This window comes from Astyanax mexicanus, chromosome 10 (genome assembly GCF_023375975.1).
Source record: "Astyanax mexicanus isolate ESR-SI-001 chromosome 10, AstMex3_surface, whole genome shotgun sequence".
NCBI classification, from domain to species: domain Eukaryota; kingdom Metazoa; phylum Chordata; class Actinopteri; order Characiformes; family Acestrorhamphidae; genus Astyanax; species Astyanax mexicanus.
The window spans coordinates 18,890,418-18,913,566 of record NC_064417.1 but is presented as its reverse complement, the minus strand read 5'-3'; the positions used below and the strand labels follow the sequence as shown (position 1 = coordinate 18,913,566).

Genomic DNA, 23,149 nt, shown 5'->3' with positions numbered 1-23,149 from the left:
GTCCGGTACAACATATCACTTTTTTTACATCTTTTAATAGGGAATATACATTCAGACTAGTTTAATGCCTGTCAAGGAAACAGCCCCTGTATGTCCAAATCTTTGTGAACATCCCTTTAAATGAATGGATTCCGTTCTTTAAAGGTGACCACCCTGCTAACACAGCTGCCCAGTAACTGTAGAGAAGTATTGCCAGAACAGAAAAGATATAAATCAACTGACATCATGCTTAATGACAGGTGCGTAGTAGACTAAAAGGGTATAAATCCCCCCACTGAGCTGTGGAGCAGTGTGAAAACTGTGTTCACTGAAATGATGTATGATTTTGGGATGAGTTGGGGAGTTGGGGATGCATAAGGTGAGGTGGTGATCATTCAACATGGTGTCCTCATTAATGCTTACTTATAGGGTATTTACAGGGTTAAATATTTAAAATGATTATTAAATAATAATAAAAAAAACTATTAAAGTATTAACGAATTCAATTTGAAATGTATGATTCTACTATTTCTGCATCTATCTCACTACTGAAAGGTGGAATCACCTGTTTTTGTAATTATGCTGGCAGGGCATACATGCCTCTGTGAGAATATCCAATTGTCAGTTTAAGGTCTTTTAGGCTTTGGGTGGTAATGATGGTAATGTGCATTCCAGCCAAAAGAAATAAATGACCAGTTACTTGGCTCTTTTGCTTAAGCCAAGGAATTGCCATAATCTTTGTGAAATTAAAAGCACAACCAGTGAGGAATCAGACAGGTATGACCAATACTGCACTTCTCCACATGAATCCGATTCATCTAACAGACACCCTATAGTCCTTACATACACAGGATAAAGCATATGTTTGCATGTAGTAGCATTTAAGCTGGCATTTTAATTAGTTTACTTGTATACATTGAAAATAAGCAGATCCTTTCTAAACCGTTGCTCTTTGCAGTGAACCGAAATTCCAAAAGCAGTCTTTACCAATGCTGACACCTGCTGGTTTTATGTGTTACTATGTTACACATACATTTTAAAGTTCCATGGCCTTTTCAGAAATTGCTTAAAAATACGATTATATATTACCTGTATGGCTCAGCTTGTCCAGAAAAACCTGTGTAGATGGACCTCTTCAAGAGTTGGCATAAAATGTGAACGATGCTTCCTGGAGAGAGGTAGAGTTCAAGCACATTGGATTCTCAATCAATTCTCACATATTGTTGATTGTTTAATTTTAGGTTATGCTGTGCTACATACAATTTTATGAAATGTTCAGGCAAACTTATTATTGATATAGAATCACATCACATGACTGCATTCCCACATGACTGCATTCCCACCTAGTATGGGAAAAGCTTTATATTGTACTCATAACAACCATTAACAACATTTGATTAAAAGGTATGTCTGAATCATTTTTTTGTGACCTGTGCACATTAGTTGAGTAATGTAACATGGCTCATGATTTTTAATTGTATGTGAGAAACAGGACAAAGAACAGTCAACTTAATTACCCTTTATTCTATGTAGTGTTTCAATACAGTAGTGAATGTTCATACAGTGGAATAACAGCAGTAGAGACCAGCTCAGTAGGAAGAAGGTAGGCAGTGCACCTTTGTGAATGTGGGTGGGTGGCATGTCTCTGTCTGTACAGAAATGGCATGTGACCCTGTAAAAGGCACTCTAATATACAGATTCCCTAATGCGTTTATGTAATGATATTGAGTTATCAACCAAATTGATCGTGGTGTTTATATTTTAGCAACCTTCAGCAACGATTTAAATCAAGTGGAATTTTCCACACTGTAATAAAACCATTTTACTCACCATGTACAGCATTTGGGTTCACTTAAAAAACTCTTAAAAATGAAGGTGCTTCAACTGGTTCTTTGAGGGATGCCATAGAATAAACTCTTTTAGGTCAAGAGATAAAGCAAGTTTGTAACAAAGATGCTGATCATGTGTTTCTCTTCAATTTAGTTAAGCCAATAAACCCATTCACTCGCTAGGACTCTGCCCATCATTTGCAATGATCCTGATACTAGGACGGTGAGGACAAGCGCATGCCTCCTTCCATAAATGTGAAGTCACATCCCACCTCTTTTCAAAGTGCCACCAATGCAGCATCACCGGGTAGCCAGCGCACTTGGAGGAAAGCACCAGCTCCCCAGCTCTGATACGTCAGCTAATATAAGCCTGAGCCATCCAACATCGCAATCAAAGTGGTGAGGGGAGAGAGAGCCATCTACCCACCCAGAACGAGCATGGCAAGTTGTGCTCTCTTTGGCTTTGACTGATGATTATGGCTGTGTACTGCAAAGAGCTTGGCAATATGATATATAATCACAATACAGGGGTTGCAATTCAATATATTGCAATAAATTATCAAATCAAATTTTAAGTAAAAGTGTTACAGTATTAAAAACATACCATCATATTTATAAAATCTAAAAGAGGGAAAAGTTTACTTTTTATCCAATCAGAACAGTGGAATTTAACGACAGAGTACAACACTGTTTTCTAGTGGTTGGGTTTTAATCTAGAAATATAGAATACTTCAAAGCCCTTAAGCCCTCAGAATGTAAATAAGTTATTTTACTGCAGAAAAAAAATATTTGTATCACAAACACCTATAGCCTGTATTCGGGACAAGGCATGTTAAGGGGTTAAAAACAACACTAAATGAACCACTGTCTGCCATCAATACTGTGTTTTTTTTATATTTGCTACAGTATTGCGAAACAAAAAACTGTGATGCACTATATTGCCAAAAGTATGAATACTCTGATACATTTCTTTCCAACTGAATTTGAGTACATTGTGGCATTCTTTGATACCCATGAATAAAGCGAAAAGGTTTGGGCACCCCTGATCATTTTTTATGATTTTCCTTTATAAAGCATATACATATCATATAGCAGACACACACAGAGAAAAAGTGGTAGAACAAGAAAAATCTCAGATAAGCAGAGGAGAAGGATGGTGAGAACAGTCATAGTCAACTCACAGACCAGCTCCAAACACCTACATTATCATCTTGCTGAAGATAGTCATTGTGCATCATTCAATTATGCAGCACACTTTGCAGAAGGAGAGGCTGTGCCCAAATGTATGCACCTGCCTAATTATGTTTAAAGAATTATCGCACACTTTCTGTAAAACATATAATCTTAATTTAACTTCTTAAATATCACTGTGTTTGTCTGCTATATGATATATGCAACCGCTGTTCTGAACTATGAATGATTTATAAAGAAAAATTATGAAAATGATCAGAGGGTGCTGATTTAAAAAAAAAAAAAAAACTACTATACCTAATGAATCAATCAGAGGTATTATGTAATAGTGCAATTGATAGTGTAAAGTAGTGCAATGCAGCAGTTATTTTGTTATATTATATATACTGTATGTTGTAAGAGTCACATTATATATTCTTTTACTTTTCCAAACAAGCACATTTAAAATAAATTAAGAAATTATGAATAGATTTCTTTTTTAAAAAATGCTAATTTTGCCAGCATCATGTGACATAAGGGCCACATCATCCAATTGGATGACATTTTGAGGGATATACAGGAAATGAATATGAGGTGAAGGAGGGGGCCAGATTCACTTTAAATTTTTCTTTTACCAGCATTTTTTCACTGCCTAACCTTTGCATAGGATGTATGAAGTCTTTGACCTTAAGGTTAAAGAATGTCCACTCTGGGTTCTGGGGAGCTGAGCTCGGCATCCGCAAGGTCTTAGTGCCGGCATAGGTGAAGAAATGAGGTGCGAGGTGCTCCAGTCAGCTGGAGCTTCTCACTGGCTCTAAGTACGGTTGCCATGAAGACGCATTCCATGATGCTCTCTATGCTCTACTGTTCTTGAGCTAATCTGAAGCCACATGAAGTTTGGAGTTCTGTAGTGGTTGACTCTGCAGAAGGCAGAGGAATGCGTTTCAGCATCCGCTGACCCCACTCTGTCATTTTACGTTGACAGTGAGGTGTTTTCATTCCCAGTCACTTTCACTGTGCGATTACATCACTGACAGTTGACTGTGGAATACTTCATAGTGAGGATATTTCATAACTGCACAGGTGCTGCATCCTATCCTGGTACCATTTTGGAATTGACTGAGGTCCTGAGAGCGACCAATTCTTTGTAAAGCAGTCTGCATGTCTAGCTGCTTGGTTTTAAACACCTGTGGCCATGGAAGTGATTGTACTTCAATATATCATTATATCAAATTTTCTTTACACTCCTATTTATTATGGAGCCAAAATTGCTTCCTGTACATCATCACTTAAATGTCCATTATTTTAAGAGTGTAGTCCTTCTTTCTCTGGATATATATATAATAGTATAATATATATAGTCGTTATATATATATATAACAACTATCACCGTTGTTCACTGAATGTTCAGGATTGAGTTTAGACACACATGATGGCAAATGGAAACACTCAATGTTCTGCAATAATCTGATTGTTTTTCTTTAAAATATCTAATATTTACAAAACCACACACAAATACTACTTCTTTACATCTAAGGCAGGAGTACTACACAAAATCATCTCCAGGCAATGTCCAAATTAGACATCTTATTGTAGTTAAAATTAAATAAAAATCTATAGAAATCAAACTATGTAAATCCTTCAGTTAGTTACAGTTTTTACATTCATGAAGCTCTCATTTTCCCAAACGTCCAAAAAGTGTATTCTTTAGTGGTGAGCTGAGACTGCTGCAGCTGTAGAAGATTCTGTTTCTGTTACTTTCACTAAATCACATTCATACAGAACACAAAACTTAAAACTCGAACCACATTTTAACATACAAAGTTCTGAACTTAGATAACCTAAACTTCTTTAGTTAACTATGATATTTTAGTCCAAACTAGGCCTGGAAATTCAGCCCATAACCAGAACTTGTAGATTGAGTATCAGACAAATGGGCTCTTGACCAAACAAACTTAAAATATTGTGTTTCAGAATATCACGAGCATTATAAAAGAACTGATTGGACCTTTTGGATGATCTTTGTAAAATTTACCTGATAAATTGTTTGGGGTGGCCTTTGTTTTGCTTTTTTGACCTCCTCAATTACATGGATTTTGCATAGGCTTTCTGAACCTACTACACATTTTGGGTCAGTTTTCCGTACAGAGATTAAGCCTAGTTGTAGACTCTAAATAGGCCTGTCACGATAATGTACATTATTGACTTATTGCACAATACACATAAATGAGCTGAATACATTTTGCTGACCTTATTATCATCCATTGTGTTTACTTGCATCTTTGTTTACATAAGGATGAATGTCTTCAATATTTTAGCCAGGTGCGCAATAACTAATGCATCAATAATGACAACATTTACACAGAGCAGTCTCCCAAACTATCACAAACTAAACATTCATTGCTCTTAAAAAAGATGGAACTGCCCTATTATTATTATTATTAATATTATTATTATATTGGCATAAAATGTCCTAAAATGACAATATTGTTTATCGCAATCCATTCTAGGAAAACATATCGTCCAAAAAACGTATCATAACAGGCCATAACAGTAAATAAAATGAAAAAAAATCTCCATGTAAAGTGCTGTATAGTCCAAGACTAGACTTAATCCCTGTCTGGGAAGCTCTCCCCTTTTCATTTGTGGACAGCTCAGGCTGGAGGACCCATCTGCACAGCACTGGAACAGTAGGTCAAGCCCTTGGACCACAATGGGTGCACAGACCACACTCACCAAAGCATGTTTCTGATGGTCACAATCATGAAAATTGATACTTAGCGGGAATAAGTAATTTTTCATTGTAATGCAGTTCCTAGTTTTGGTTCCCAAAAAGAAAACATTCAATTTTAAACTGCCACATCTGTGGCCGCAGCAGTGTCTACCTCGGCAGTGAGTAGCGGGTGGAAGAGGAAGTTAAAAGCAAAGGCAAAGGCACTGCGGGCATTAACCCTCCAGTCTTGCTCGATCTTTACTTGCCGTCTTGTCGGCACCAAAGGAGAGTTACAAGTCTTACAATCAAGAGCTTTCAGCTCAAACACCGGCCACTTGCTGCCCAGTTTGCCTTCCAGAATGGTGCTAAACTCCACAACACTGCCTGAACTGAGCGCCAACAGCACGCTGCGGAACTCGTTGCTTGCCCGTAGCACAATGTCTTTTGTTGCGTCATCAGCATCTTGGTGCCCTTTCCCCCGCTTATCCCCGTGTGGCATCCCCATGGTCACTTCGAACTTGTAGCGATCAAATCGCTTCACATGGCATTTGTGATTTGCGAGTTCCTTGAGTTGGCAGAGTGGGTCAGCAGGCCCTGCATAGGCAGGGTCACAGGCTGGGTACTCCTCTCCATAAAGGCAGCGAACCCAGTCTGCTATAAAGCCAGGCAAGAGGTTGACAACGGATTGTGCTCCATTTTCTATTTCGGTCACACGGACGTACTTAAAATGGCCCTCCCAAGTGACACGGTGTCCTTCAAGGTGACTGCAGAGGATCTGGGTATGCGCCATGTTGCGTTCCCTCCAGGCACGAGGGCCACAAACCTCACTATACTGCTGCCAGGTCAGTGTAGAGTTGTACACCTTCATGCCCTCAGAGCGGTACACATAGAACCAGCTGAAGAGCAGCAGGGCAGAGATCCACACTAGGATCAGCTTGACTATACTGCTGCGGCGGAGAGACCGGATCACAGCAAGAGGCGACACACTAAACCGAGTCCACCACCGCAGCAGAACGGGAAGAACGCAGACACACACCGTCACTGCCATCTTGGCCAGCTCCAGTGCAAGAAACCACTGCACCAACTGCACAAGAAGCACAGCTGCCAGTGCCAGAGAGAGCACGGGAAGGGCAAAGAAGAAGAGGAAGTACCCTACGGCAGTGCGCAGGAGTCCCAGCACAGTGGACTCATGCAGAAGCGTGACGGACAGCTCGCACCAGGTAAAGCAAAGCAGGTACGGCAGCAGCATGCTATAGGACCCATGCAACCCTCGGGCTGAGCCCATGCGTCCACACAGGTACAGCAGGTAAAGGTACAGAAAACAAGGCAGACCAACATGCAGCACCAAATAGTCACAAAGAGGCACACTAAACCATGACCCTCCCACCAGCCAGAACACCCAGCCCCCCAGCAGCTCATTAGAGAAAGAGCAAACTGCAGAGGTGACTTGTGTAAGAAGGGCAAGTCTGGCATGTAGCTGTGCAGCTGGACGCAAGCTGAGGTAGCTGCTCACAGTGAAGAAGACCGCCACCGTCGCTAGTTCTGAGCATGGCAGCCAGGACTTTTCAGCCACAGGGAACGAGAGTATAAGGAAAAATGCAGAGACCAGAAAGTAGAGGTGAGGTTCCAGATGGGTCCATGTGAAGTTGGTCTCAGCTTGCTCCAGATCCAACTCCGGCTCGAAACGAGACAGCATAGCCGTCAGTGTTGTAAAGTTCTCCCAGGCCTTGCTGTTCTGGAAGACCCTCAGTGTGCAGATGACCATGGAGATGAAGGAGAGGTAGAAGACAACGAGGGGAATGACGACGAGGAAAAAGTCTAGAGTCAGGTTGGAGATGATGAAGAAGAAAATTAAGGTGTTGACGTGGTGAGTAGGGATAAGCGCACTGATCCATTGCATTCCAGCACGGGAGGCCCAGTCAATCAGTACTTCCTTTACCTCAGTCACTGCATGGAGGGGGAACTTCAATATCTGGAAGACATACAGGAAGAAGTGTCAACATCAGTGTTCGTTACATAAGTAAACAATCAGAAGTTTGTGGGCTCTACCAGATGCTCTTAACTTGCTCTAAACACCTCTATTATAAGTACTGTAGGGTTGATTGCTTTATTCAGGTGTATTGAAAGTTTGGACATTGAAAAAATGAGACACACTAAGAACTGAGGTTATAATAGTTTAATTTTTTTCTTTATAGTTTAATTTGATTTTGTTTTGACTTTTTCCCCTCCAATTCAGTTATTTTTTTCAGTTAATAGTTTAGCTTTCATTAGTTTTAGCTTTTTCAAAAAATATTCCATTACTGTTGAACAACCAACTGTCTACAAAATTTTTACCATTCACCAGGATAGCAGCCTTAAGTGCAAAATGTGTGTAATACTGCTGATGACACACATCACATCAGCAAGCTCAATCTGAGATACACAAACTAATCCAGAAAGGCAATAAACTCTACAGGTTTGACTCATTTTTACGACAGTGTTTTAGGGCCACTTAATAATTGACTTTGACAACAAAGTCGTAATATTATGACTTTATTCCATATAAAGTAGATAGAGGATATTAAAGTCGTAATATTATTGAGGATAAAGTAGTAATATTACAACTATACATTTTAATTAGAATTATATACACTCAATACAGTGTTGGTTATCTTTTTTCTTTTAATTGTCGTTTTTATTAGCTCCAGTTAACGAAAATGTTTTTCACTTTCAGTTTTAGTTATTTCATTCTTTTTGACAATGATAACCTTGCTGAGAAACCTAAGGACTGGATAGCACACAGTACGGAACCAATAGGTCTTCACACTAAATTTGTACCTTCTGATGCAGAGGCAACTCATCAGGGTTTTTCACAGGGTCTTCATCATCGTCATCATCAATCGCAGCTGCATCAAGAGCTTCTGTTGGCGAGATGCCTTGAGCATACCGCTTAGTGTTTTCCACAAACTCTTCAACACCAATATAATCAGCCTCTATAGAAACAAAAATACAAAAGGGTCATATTTCAGAATTTTGGTTTGATCTTTAGGCTTTCAAAAATAGCATCCATCGCTCACCATCACACGAGACAAGGCTCTCCAAGACCTTCCTCTGTTTCTGAGCTGAACTGGACAGTAGGTTGCTACCAGCACCATCTAGAGGAGCAGAAGAGATGGTACACATGCAAATGCAGAACAGTGCAAATACAAGAGCATGACAAAAGTAGACTGTACATACTCTCAACTAGACGCCTGGTGAGTAGAATGTATATTTCTATTGCAATACAGAACATGTACCTGTTTCCATGTTGACCTGGCTAATGTTATCCAGTAGTTCTGAGGCAGTCACCCGTCTCTTTCTCTCTGGGTTGAGTTTCCAGTACATGCACAGAGCTGCTTTTCTCACACTGCGCTCAAAACGTGACTCGGATGCCAAGGTACACACATCCTCCCTGTTCTCTGCCGTGATGCCTGCAACACACATACAGATTTGTCAGTCCTATGCAAATGTGAGCACCACCAATGGAGTTTATTACACTTACCCCCTTACCCCCCTACCCCTTGGAACCCTTCCACCCTTCCACTTGGAACAAGGGAAGGGGCAAAATCCTCCCCCTAAGAACTGGAACAAACCTTTAAGCACCTGATACAGTCATATAGCATAGTCATAACAACTCAGGTTCTTGTTAACTAGTTAACTTTATGGAACACTATGTTATCTAAAAGGGGGCAGGTGGTGCATAAATTAATACATTTTTATTGACGTTCCTTAATTCCTCTGTGATGGGGAGCTGAAATTAGCTTTGCTTAGCTTTCATTTTATTTTATTTTTCCATTCTACCTTAAATGCTGCAAAAACGACTTGATTTTTTTATTGTTATAAAGAAAATGCCCATAAAAATTTAAATTCATCTTGCCAGTGATTCTCATCCCTCTGTTTCGAGTGTGCTTCTCAGAAGGGCCATGATTCTAACACTCCCCCGTCAGTCTTCAGCCTAACAAGAATCGGGACACCCTACCCCTAGGCATGCACACTCAAAACAGAGTGGTAGGGCTAAGGAGTGAAACGGGGTTGGTCCTTGTTGTCAAGAAAAACACATGAACATGTGACTAGGGCTGGGTATCATTTAAAATTAAGATACGATACTTTAAATTTGGTACTGATAACCAAATAATGTTTTTTTCGATATCTTTTTCGAAATTGTAACAAAAGAAAAAGGTTAATTATTCTCACAAAGTATGAGAATGATATCTCATTCTCATACTGTCACTACGAGAGACTCCACCTTTTGGGTCAAAAATCATTGCTTGTGCTTAAAATACAAATATTTTTCTACGCACATTACTTTATGCATTTCAGTTTTAAGAGTTCTTTTTTAAAAACTATTAACATTACATTGACAAAATTAAACTAACTTATATTGGGGGTTTTAATCACTTTATACAATCATAATTATGACGAAATCTATTTAAGTCTTACTTGACTACCCACCAAGTTTGATTCCTGATGATTAAATCCCTATGCCCGCAATTTTTTGTTTTGATAATAATTGTATATGAACAAATGAATGAGTTTTTCCTACCTTTTCGTTTATGCAAGCACCACTGTAAGAGTTTCACAGCATCTCTGCGGCCATTTTTTGCTGCCTGCACAAGCCACGTTACAGCTGTGACGCTGTTTACTTCTTCATCCTCCTGCTCAGACAGCTGTAGGTAATACCTGCCAATCTTTAAAAAAGACACATATTTAACATTATATACCTGAATATTATTGAAAATCTGTGTTGTGTTTTAAATGAGGCTGTCCATGCTTGGAAACCATCAAACCTGACTGAACTGGAAATGTTTTTTAAAGAATGGTCCAAAATACCTTCAACCAGAAGCCAGACTCTTATTAAAAGCTACAGGAAGCGTTTAGAAGCTGTTATTTCTGAAAAAGGAGGATCTACTAAATATTGATGTCATTTTTCTGTTGGGGTGCCCAAATTTATGCACCTGCCTAATTTTGTTAAAAGAACTATTGTAATCATGAAAATCATCAGAAGTGCCCAAACATTTTGATATTACTGTATATGGCGTCAAATATTGATATTTTTATTAAAACATAGGCACTCTAAACTCCCTAAGACTAAGCCCCCCAATTTGACTACATAAAAGCTACTGCTACAATACTCCACGCGGTGGCACTAATCAAATAAATAGGGCAAACCTGCAGTGAAGAATATTGGTTGCAGTGTTAATTTCGCTGACGAATAATTTTCGCCATAGTTTTAGTCAACAAAGCTATTTTTTTTTTAAAGACGAAAATGAGACGATAACTAAATAAAAACGAGACGAAATTAACTGACATTTTCGTCAACGAATAAAAAACGATGAAAAAAAGATGAAAATGTTTGGCAGGGACGACATCCAATCAGAGCTGATTTAGTTTTGTGAAAGGTAGGAACCAGTTAGGAAGAGATCCAATCACTACAACTTTAGCAAAGGTGGAGAGGCGGGACAAGCGGGGTAGTCAACCAATCATTACCCGCCTCTCCTGCAGCAGCGCGGCGCTCAGATACAAACCCGGGAGGAGCGTATCTCGCCTGAGAACTGAGAACTCCATCTCCGGTAAAAACACTATGCAGAGATCAGCGTTTTTAATGCTAATGATATTTCATGAGCTGATGATGGTGTGTTTAACGCTGTAAAGTTAATGTTTCTGATACAGATAACAGATTAAGATAAGATCATCTGTTAAGTCCCACATATAGCTGGTGTTGACAGCAGGAACAGGTCAGAAAGTCTGTGTAAGGTTTCTTACAGCACTGTCTCATAAGTTTCTTACTTTAACTCATGAAGTCTCTTAGTTCATCCTGAGAGCATCTCTACAGGACAGTCAGTGAATGTGTGTTTTTGATCTCATTTATAGAATGTAGCTACAGTAGGTGTGCTGGGTCACTTCTGGAGATACAATTAGATCCTTTAAAAGATGTGTTTTTGCGTCTACAGCTCTGTTCAAACTATAATTTCAAATGTTTATGACCTGATTTCTAGAAAAAAATTAAAATAAAAATATTTACAATATTTATACATACCTACAATAATAATATACATTACATCATATATAAATATAAATATATTTCACATTCAAACATTAATAATATTACACAACTGGTTAATAAATGTTTAATTTTTAGAAGTGTGTACCTAATAATTCAAGGGAACTGATGAAAAAGCATTTACATTTACACCCTTTACATTTTAGTCGACTAAATTGACTGAAGTTTTAGTCGACTATATTCTTATGATATTTAGTCGACTAAAACTAAAAACATTTTAGATTACTAAATTATGACTAAAACTAAATGCTATTTTCGTCACAAGACTATGACTAAAACTAAATCAAATTTTGTTGTCAAAATTAATACATTGGTTGTCAAAGTCTGTAAAATTGACACCAATAAATCCATAATTCCTGATATTTGTTAATTTAGAAGTCTTTTTTTCATCTTTAGTAACAGAGAGTATCATATAGAATTGTCTTGCAAGATATATAGAGTACTGCAGAATCACAGTACTGTGGTGTCATCATTATTGTGATAATATATTGTGAGATGCCCTGTGATTCACACCCCTATTTTACACATTCTTACATCTGTGAAAACACCTGTAAAAACATTATTTTGCATTACTTATGATAAAGTACATAGAAAATGTGGATGTCGGAAGAAAATAACTATTGATTCATTTAATAATATGCTTGCTCTTAATTGTACTATTAAGTACAGCTGATATATGTATGTGTACGTCCATGTGTGTGTGTGTTAGCCTGTTATCCTGACCTTTGTCTGTGCTCTGGAATCTCCATTCCTAGCTCTCTGCTCAAGTTCCTCTATGTTCAGCTCCTCTGGAATTCCCCCTGAGAGATTAGAGAGAGAACAGATAGGGTCATCGACTCACACTGAACTTTATCATACAACATTATACTGTACTGTACTGAAAAATCAGTGTTTGCAATGGCATAAAACCAGTTTGGATGAAGGCAAGTATGTGATGAAAATTTATAACAGGAATTTAAATGCTACTGCTGTGTAATTACTTAGGTTAACTCATTTTTAGGGTAATACAGTGTTTCCTTCAGAAATTGTTCAGAAGCATTGGCAGAACCACAATTAAATTTTTGCACTGTGCTCACATAAATAAAATCAGTGTTCAGCATAACTTATGCTTGGTGTCAGTTTACTGAGTTTACCATCTCCTCACAAACTGGATTTTTTTGGACTGAAAGAGAAAGGCTATACAGGGCCAGACTGTAATATTTGCAGAGATATGTTTGTTTGCCAAAATAGAAAATTCTGTTTTTACATCCAAATTTCAAATGCAATTTAGCTTAACAATTTAATGGCAGGTTGCGAAAGATGGTACTATAGGCATGAGTAAGTGTAAATTTAAGGAAAATTGGTTAGATAAGCCCAGTTTTTGCAATTTTAAAAAGCTTACTGTTAAGTCTTATGTTAACTGATGCTGTTTTTTTTTTTTTCGTTTCTCTAAATGTTTTAAACAGTTTGAAATACCCAGTAAAGATGTCATTTGAATGAGTGACTCCTGATGTCCTTACAACAACATTTTGACCAATCACTGCATGTGTGGTCACACCAGTATAAGCATATGCAAAGAGAACATTTAAATCAGGAAAGTGACCAAGATCTACCTTTTTGTTGCTTGCTCTCTGTCCCCAATACACACACAGTCACACATAAACTTAGTAAAGTAAGGAAATTTGTTTGGTAGAGTAATGCTTCTTGGCAATAAATATTTTACTCTTGGTAAGCCTGTTAATTTACATTTTAAATGGTTCCACATTTGTAAGGAACTTGTATTTGTGGGATGAGTAGCAGACATGAATACATGGGTTCGCCCAGACACACATAGAGAGTGGGATTCCCCAAGTTGCTGTCTGCTGAGTCACTGTGTAGACTTAGTGAGCTTCTGACTCCCAGAAACTACCAATCTTAATCCCTGAGACCTAAGCCTATTTTTAGTTACCTGGTTTACCAGTGAATGGAAAACCCCTATTATAAATAACCATGGAGTGGTTTGTACCACTTAAGTGTCCAGTGTAACTGTAGACAAAGATAACTAAAAGATAGTATCCACTTGTTGGATGAGTACACTTCTAATTGTTGTAGGAACTGAAGGACAGAGCCTCTAGATTAAGAAGTCGTGATTTCTTGTTGCATTTTACAGACAAAAAAGTAAAAAAAGAATTCACAATAGGAAACATTCACAAAAATGTTTCTACTTTTTATAAACTAAAAACTACATGAATTTTACAAAGAAATTACAGTTTTAAGTAGATAACATGACAGCTGTGATTTCCCCCCCCTGATTTCCCCAGCAAAGTAAAATATACAGCAGGTCTCTACACCAAGTTAGTTTCTCTGGCAATTTAAGACCAATTATGGCCTTTAGGACTTTTTATGGATCTGCAGGCACCCTCCTTTAGGATCCTTTTCAAAGGTGTAAAGTCTTTACACTGATATTTATAGAAACAGCACAGCTGAAAGCCTCGGTCAGCCTGAAGGACAGGGTGATTTGCACTGTTGCGTATGTGGTTGGTGATAAATGCTTTGGAGCTGCACCTGTACCTGCAGGAGATGGAGCTGACTGTGGACGAGGTCCCGCAGGAGATGAACTTTCAGCAGTCATCCCGACCACATCCTTTGCTGCGTTTAGCTGAGATCGGCCTCTCTGCAGGGCAGGACGAGGAGGCGGAGACACTTGAGGGGAGGAGTTAGGGGTTGAGGAGGAGGAGGATACTGAGCGAGGGCTGTGTGTAGACACAAGAGAGGATAGAGAGGAAGAAGAAGAAGCAGGGGAAGGGGGCGGGGGTCCAAGAGAAGAGTCCATCTCTATAAAAAAAAAAGCACACATATGTATTTCTTTTCTGCTCTAACCAAAAGCTCCACTTCTCCTTTACAGTACTTTCAAAGACCAGTTAAACTAAAATAAGAACACAGCTGTTCACAAAAATGCCAATAGTATAAGGATATCATAATACTGTGATTCTGTGATACTCAAAATATCACAAGACAATCCTCTATAATACTTCACTGGATCTGTGTTACTGGAGGATAAAATACTCCCAAAAAGTCCAGAAAAATTTACACTATGAAAAAAAATAGCTAAAATCAGTCTATTTTGTATTTCTTTTGCTCATAATTGTATTTACTTTTAAATCTGTGTGTCTGTGCTTGCACTAATTATGCTGCATTTAAATCTAATTTTATTTCAAATTTTTCCCATTTTCTCCCCAATTTAGCACAGCCAATTACCCAAGCCACTTATTAGGACTCCCTCTATCAATAGTGATGCCCCAACACACCAGGAGGGTGAAGACTAACACATGCTTCCTCCGATACATGTGAAGCCAGTCACCACTTCTTTTCAAGCTTCTGCTGCATTGCCGAGTAGCCAGCACGCTCAGAGGAAAGGGCAGCGACTCGGTTCTGGTACATCAGCACACAGACGCCCTGTGCTGCGGACATCACCCTTTAGTGGGCAAATTTTGCTCCCTCCTTGCCTTTGATGGCAAAGCTGCATCAGCGGGGGTTTGAACATGCGACCTTCTGCTCATAGTGGCAGTGCTTTAGATCGCTGGACCACTCGGCGGCCCATGCTGCACATGAGTTTTGTGTTGCACTTTTTTATTGGGTCAAACAGTTTATGACTAACTACTTACAAAAATAATCATTCATAGTATTACTGTGGGAATCTTCAATTAGGTGAACTCTAATCTTATCTTAGTGTTGTTACAAAAAAAACAAATTGTCTACAATTAATTTGGAGTCAACATATCTGATTATGTTGACTAATTGCTGCAGCTCTAATTTAAAGTAAATCTTTATACTAGCTGTGAATCCATGCCCTATGATTTTTTCCTCTCACAAATTACAACAATTTTTTTGTTTATTTGATCAAACTGTTTTCCCCAAAAAAACTTTTTAGTAATTTGGTGATTGTTTATTTTTCTATTATTAAGATGTTTAAAAAAGGCACAAACTCATATAGAGATAACAAGAGGATCAAAGCTTTCTACTGTCTTTTAGAGACAGATACAGGTATACAGATGCTGTAGAGACTTAAAACTACAAAACACTGGTCGCAGAGGTGACGTGTTTTACAAAAGGCCACCTATTATCAGCAGGCAACACTCAGCGTCAGAGGTAGCACAACACAACCACAACAGGTCAGCGCTCAGCTTGCCTCAGTGACGGCAATTAGTTCATAAGTTGGATCAGCTATGTGTAATAAGCTGTAAACATTTGACTGGAGTTCACTGGTGTTGCACTAAATCAAGTCTTTAGATTAAAGCTTTAGATTAAAGCTAGCACTATTCTTATTACAACTCTTAAACAATCTTGTTATTCAGAGGATCCAGTGATGTTCATGAGAAAAATTTACAAGGTCCTGGACATATTTATTTACCACAGAATGTAATAGAGACGAGTTTTTGAAAAGCCCATTCATTTCACACCATAGACAAATGCAGCTTAGACACAGAACCCCAAATATCGGCACATGAGGACCACAGAATGATGCATGACTGCAGTGGTCTATTGTGCAAGTTCTTCAACGCGTCCAAAGACAGAGATTACATGATAAATCACTAAATATCTGAATTTTTTTTTACTTTTCTGCAATCTGTCATTGACAGGTAACCTAACGGTAAGGTTCTAAGTGTATTAAGCACCATGCTGAAGGTATCCTTCGGTCAGGCTAAACTGTAATCGTATTCATTCATTCATTTCCTTACTTACTTTATAAAACTGTACGCTAACATACTCTTGGATGATTTCCCGTCTTCTAAAGTAGCTAATGTTACCGCTAGCATCACATCCACACACTGCTTTAGTTTAGTCAGGCTAGTTTACACAGAAACCCAGACAGGGCAGCATAAACAGGTTAATCTGCTCTTGTCAACAGAACAGAATGTCCTGCAGTCTACTTTCTGCTGTACTATTCCAAAAAAGAGTCACGAGTATTCCTGCTCAGCTCATCTGGGGGCGCTATTTCCTGATGCATGGCTCACAGTAACTATAGCTTTAACATGCTGCTTTGGTGATGTTTCACATAGTAAACAGTCAATCAACGAGTGATTGAGTAAATCAAAACACGAACAATATGTGCGTGTTGTTCTTCACAAAACTGCTCATAATGTTACTTGAGGTACATTATGTTTTTATTACTTATTACTTTTATTAATGTTATTACTTGGGACATTCCAGGATTTTGGTACATTTCAGGGGTGGTCACTTCTGAACATTTGATCTTCAATTTGATCATTTTTAGTCATATATTTATTAAATACAGGTAATAGACTATCAAAAAGTTTGCTTCGTCAAGCTCAGGTATCAAAGCATTTTTTTTTTATATTAGATGCTTAAGTTGGTATGCAATATATTTGGTAACTTACAGTAACAGGGTTGCGAGTAACAGGGTTGCAAATCTAGGCTAAATTGTGGTTTACCCCAGGAACAGATGCTAATGGTAAAATTTAGCTATGTATACAAGATCAAGGACAAACATGGTTATATAAGTATATAAAGTAAATTTTGACTCTACTCAATATTAGTCTTAAAATATGAGTAACAGGGTTGCGTTCACTGAGTGACGCACAACTTGGACAAACATATTTGGAAAAAAAAACTTGAAAATTGTTAGAGCACTTACTCTTGGTCTTGCCATGTGGGCAGAAAATGTCCTTGTGATGTAACTTCCTTTGTGCCAGTAGACAAATATTTTTAACTCTTTCTCTGCCAGGTAAAATTCCTTATGGTAACAGGGTTGTGCGCATGTTGTGGGACACAACTTAATAGCATAAAAACTGTAACATGCAATACAATGTTGACCAAAGGAAATGCATATCAACAATATACAAGAAGAAGTAATTTATTTAGAGCTTATTTTGATTGTTAAATTTGCCAAAGGAGTTGGTCATCCAATGTGTGGGACAAGAGAAAACGGCCATTTTTTGAGGTGGTCCAAAGGTATTCAGTCTTTTGAATAATATCTAAGGAGCTTATTTTTCCACCAAATGTTACAGTTTGTCTTATAACAAGTACATTGTTAACAAAAAATAGTCATGTAGATTTTTTTGGATATGTACATTTGAAATTTAAGTGGTGGGACAGGAAAAATCCTGGAATGTCCCACGTTTAAACTCCCGCGTTGCCGCTTTCCGCCATCTTTAACCTCTACTTCGCTTCTGCCGCCCACTTGGAATTCTGGGATATATTAGCAGCTGGAGTGTACTTGCATACTTCAAAATCTCTCCTAATGCAGTATAGCATCCAGGAACTTTTCGCACACTCTAACTCTTCTACTGCACATTTGGACACTCTACCCCATCTCGCATACTGCTTTTGCGAACTGTTCAGTATGGAAGTACACAATTTCGGATGCAGCCAATTACTTTTTTTCCCTTGAACTTGGGGCTGGGGTTAATGATGATGACGACTATATTTATTTAATTTTTTGATTGGGAAGGGTCTCTTCTCTCAGACGGCTCACAGACAAAGGTACGTTATCAAAGAATTTCCATAACTTTATTATATTCTTACTTGAAATGGAGTATAAACAACATATTTTATATTTTTTATTCTCCTATTAATATGTATATAGTTGTATTTAAAATATGATTTATTAATAAAATCGTACTAATAAATAATACAATTAATAAAATAATTAATTAATAATTTTGTTATTCCAATAATTTCTTTTTTTTTTTTGTATTTTGGTTTTAGGTTATTGTTTCAGTATCAGTATTAAGATATTTATGCAGGTATCGTATCAAAAGTTATAGCTTATTTTGGTACTGTGACAACACTGGGGGCTAGAAGCACTAAGATGACCATGGCAGTATTATTGGTCAGTAAAATATGTTACCTGGCTCTGTGCAGACCATTACTAAAGTACGTGTTGTTCTTCTCTGAACCTTGTGACAGGTCCTATATAACCAAAGGGTCCGGTTTCAAATATCACTGCCAACAAAATCCTCCCAACACACTTTCTTTATCTGGAATACAGCCCTTACTGACATCCTGCCAAGAACAAAATCCCTTACTGCAGCTAAGCTAGATAACCTAGATAACTAGGTTAACTAACTTTTGTCAACAACCCTGAGAAACACTGTACAAAAGTTGGGCTTTCAGCATCTTTTCTGAAGGTCGTGCAAGAAGAGGTTTCCTCTAATAAATAAGTAAAACTACAGTTTAAACCCACAGCAGCTGTGAAAACGTCACTTTATTTTTTGTTAGCCCAATTAATGCCATTATATAAGCTTATAAAGCTACACAGCTAGATTCGGTTAGCCAGAAGTACCGGAGGCTAGTTCCACTCACCGGCTCTCCTCCTCCTCCGCGGCTCTCCTGATGAAGGACGCGGGAAGACTCGCTCTCGGACTCCGCTCACTCCGCGCTGCTCATTCTCTACTGTCTGAGCTCTGTATGTTTTTGTGTACGCGTGTGTTTATACGTGTCTCAACGCAGCATTTGCACATAAACAGGCTCTGAAGGTGAAGCCATCCGCACAGGGGCCGATCCAGCTGTTGCTTTCTGAATAACCCCGCCCCCCGCTTGCAGCAGCGCTTTGTTTCATTGGACTACAATTCTGACGCACCGCACCAGACTTCCCGCTGCCGCTGGCTCTGTCCCAATCCGACACCAGCTGCCTCGATACTTCTCTAGCTCCTTATTTTGTTCCTTATTTAAGTTGAACCCCAGGCGACTCTTTTTTAACTAAATAACATAACACATAATGTAAGAAAGCTAGCGTTACCTACGATTACTACACTCTGTTAATTCATATTCAGACAAGCCTTCCTGTCCCAGAAGACTTTCTGAGTAGGCAACATGTGTTCCGTTTGAGACACAACCTAACAGTGTGGCTAAATGCCAAAATAAAAGTCCTCAAGTATTAAATATCATTATTATCGCAGGTAACTTTGCCACAAAATGTAGAATCCGTTCTCAAAAAACAAACAACATTTTCAGATAATTTCTCATATAATATATAAATAATGTAATAAAAAAGTGGAGGTATGGCGGCAACAATATACCCGAATGAATGTAAAAATGTATCACCACTAACCTCACATTCTAAAAGTAAAAATAAACGTTAAATATAAAAGGTTTTCTTTCACATTTTAGTCTTTTTCTGTTACACTTTGATAAAGTTGTTTAATTTTATGTTTTAACTGATGATGTATAACTGAAAAGAAGTACACAGAACCACGTTATGTCCATGAAAGACATGTACAGCATTTACTATATTTAAAGACAAAATACAAAGACACGACTTGAAGAACAAATATATAAAACGTTTTTACACTTTAAAACTGTAAATATGTATAATGTGTATTCTGAATATTAAACTGTTGTATATATTTAGCATAAAACTATTTATGTTCTTAATTTAAATTATAATGTACTTGTATTAATTATATAAATTGTTATTTTGTTTTATTTATCATTAAATCAATTTCCCTTTACAAATATATATGATGTGCTAAGTTATTAATTCTATTTAATGCAATTTACTCTCGGTAGGACATGACTGCTACATCAATATTTGACATTTACTGTTTACTGCATTCTTCAAACATATTAGTAATTAGAAAATAAATGAATAATAACAGAAATTTAACACATTTTGCTTTGACTTTATGATGCCTTTTTTAAGTCATCAACTACAACACTAACACTGAATTCACTCTTCATTACAGAAATAGTGCTCTTTAACATTTTGAAACTCACAGCCACCTTTCCAATTGTCCAAGGCCTCTCTGAATAGAAAGATATTTTTTGAATTTAAAACCAAATACAACACAATCTTGTGCATGTGAATAGAGTTTAGATCAGGCCCAAAAAAATTCAGCCCGAACCTGAACCTGTGCTTGTTCTGTTGAGAATGACTGTCTGAGCCTGATTTAACCCCCACATTTCTTTAGTATGTAGAGTGTTAAAATATTTTAACTACAATTACGAGTGGTAGGTGTCTGTATTTCCTTATTCTTACCCCGAAAAGTCTTCATTATCTTATCTGTCTGCTGGCAACATCCACACCTTAGGAAGTTGCGCGGTGCACCAATTTAAACGACATGCCGAGTTTTGTATGTGAAACTACCTTATATCACCCCTCTTTCCCGCCGTCTTCACGTATTATCCTGTAAATTTCCCGTATTATATAAAAAAAACAGTATTAATTGGGAGTCAGGCCGCTGACCACTGTGTGATTTTGAAGTCTCTTAACGCCAACAATGGTGCCGGTTTAAGGATAAAGTCCTGCCTTTCAGGAGAAACAGCCAATCAGCTTGCTGGTTTTACGGAAGAGCATCAGTCTGAGTGGGGAAGTCCCCCTTCCCCTCGCTGTGAGTTTTGGCAGTGGCCTGCAGCAGCTGACATTAAAACTAATCTGGATATAAGGCGATTTTTCTAAAAGAAAGGTAACAGTAGCTAACCATGTAAACTGTGATGAGTTTCTTATAGCTGGTTAAAAAGACACAAATCAGTCTATCTATCAGTGGTGGATGCTGGTCTTTCATGGAGGGGAAGCTCAATTTCGGCCTACATCTTAACATATGTAGTTTTATTTATACATAAATTCTACTATCCCTGAGATTTTTTTTTTTGTAAACAAAAGGCATTATTTTTAAGTTTTCACTACACAACAAAAAGGTACCCATTCTTTACATTGAACAATTACATAAAAAAGACACTATGACATGAATAAACATAAAATGATCAGTAAAAAAAAAAAAACATTACGCAAAATCTTTAAAGTTGGTAAAGGAAAAAAATGCAGGTAAATTTATTTCCTTTTTGGGCAGTTTTAATTTCCTTAAATAATCCATTTATTAATTTAAATTATTTAAATTATTTTTAATGATAACACAATACTTACTACTTGCCCCTGTTCATTTATGTCCTGAGATGGTTTCATCAAGAGGAATGGCCATCAGTACATTTTATTTGTTAAAGCACTTCCAGTCAGCCCGCTCACTTTATCATACCGGAACAGCTGAAAATACCTGTTACTTTTCCCCACATTTTACACCAAATTAATCTGAGCAGTTGATCTGCCCTGCTGTTTAACTCTTAAATTTTTCTTCGTAAGGAAGACTGTCAAATGGCTTCTCCAAAACGGAGTTTTACACTAAAGATCGCTGATTCGCTCATTTCGCTGTCAATCAAAGGGATCAATCAAAGGGACTCCGCCTCAGACAGATCATCCAATCATCACGCAGAAGCTGAGCGTCCGGGCCGGCCGAGGCCAGCCCACTGCTCCATAGACCCCCAGAGACGCTGAGCGTCCGATGGGCGGGACAAAGCCCAGCATTTATCCAATGACTCGTCTCGTTTCGCCGCGCGCTTTGCTCCGCTATTGAAGTCTGTGCACTGTTTAAAGCGGTGTGAAGCTGCGGTAATGAGTGAGAGGAAAGCCGCGGCGTTACCAGTGATAAGAAGCTGATTCTGAACTAAGTTCAGCGCGTTGTAGCGCATATTTAATCAGTGACATGTACACACAACAGTATATATTTAATCACTTATTTTTTTTACATTTTAGGGGAAGCTGAGCTTCCCTTGCAGTCTTAGAGCAATCGTCACTGCTATCTATACATATATATCTATATCTAAATATACATCTCTGAGCAGTAGGAACTCTACAACAACAAAAGCAATTACTACAAGTACCTAAAACTAGAAATAACAATAAACTTACATCACTGTAGTAAAGCTAAGTATAAAGAATCTATCAATCTGATTAAACATTTGATCTTTAAAAAAAACTTATTTCAACCACATTTCAACGTTTAAGAATGGCTGTGTGCCAGCTGGGTAGTTAGTTTACTATGTAATAGATGTTATAAGGTGAATAGTGAATACTGAATGACTTAATGAGTGAACCATTCCAAACACAGCTTAAGTCACAGTCTATGCAAATTTAGTGAAAGGAGTCTATGCTTGGGTAAATTAAGTAAGTTATTGGCCTCTTTAGTTACATGAGTAAATTGAGACCTGTAGTGTGAGCTCGGATAAGGTAATAATTACACCTTACGTCCTCAATAAGATGATTATTTATCATTGTTTCCAGCAGAGGGCGCAGCAGTTACTGAAATGAAAGGGAGGAGTGGGTAAATGAATCACGCACTACATTATTCTTTTTCCAAACTGGTTACTGTCAATTACCAAAAAAGTACATTTTAAGCAGGGGGGGTAAGCTAAAAAGTTATTAAAAGTATCAAACCAAAAATAAATATAATATAATGCATAAATAAGCATGATAATGTTAAAAAATATATATTTCATTTTACACATAAAAGTGCTTGTTGGTTGATATGGTCTTACCACAAAGACAATTTAGCACATTTTTGGTAACAAAAATTTTAATAAAATTTAGTAATTTTGCATTAGTAAGTGAATCCAGTCAGCATCTCT

At 37.8% G+C, this 23,149-nt stretch overlaps 1 protein-coding gene across 1 annotated transcript; it reads right to left on the bottom strand.

Moving 5' to 3' along the window:
• Positions 1-1,483: 1,483 nt before the first annotated feature.
• Positions 1,484-19,323, bottom strand: wfs1b (Wolfram syndrome 1b (wolframin)). Its single transcript, XM_022683592.2, has 8 exons — positions 19,055-19,323; positions 14,300-14,563; positions 12,494-12,570; positions 10,253-10,397; positions 8,967-9,140; positions 8,748-8,825; positions 8,509-8,663; positions 1,484-7,663 (listed from the first exon to the last, which is right to left on the bottom strand). Exons 2-8 carry the CDS (start codon positions 14,559-14,561, stop codon positions 5,828-5,830), a joined length of 2,727 nt encoding a protein of 908 aa, XP_022539313.2. The 5' UTR covers positions 14,562-14,563; positions 19,055-19,323; the 3' UTR covers positions 1,484-5,827.
• Positions 19,324-23,149: the final 3,826 nt, after the last annotated feature.

Bases quoted from the DNA above. Each gene is read 5' to 3' on its own strand.
- wfs1b (XM_022683592.2), bottom strand. From the start codon at position 14,561: ATGGACTCTTCTCTTGGACCCCCGCCCCCTTCCCCTGCTTCTTCTTCT. The intron at 12,571-14,299 runs GTACAGGTGCAG...CTAATCTCTCAG, and splicing joins GTCAGCTCCATCTCCTGCAG to GGGGAATTCCAGAGGAGCTG. The intron at 10,398-12,493 runs GTCAGGATAACA...TCTTTTTTAAAG, and splicing joins ATTCCAGAGCACAGACAAAG to ATTGGCAGGTATTACCTACA.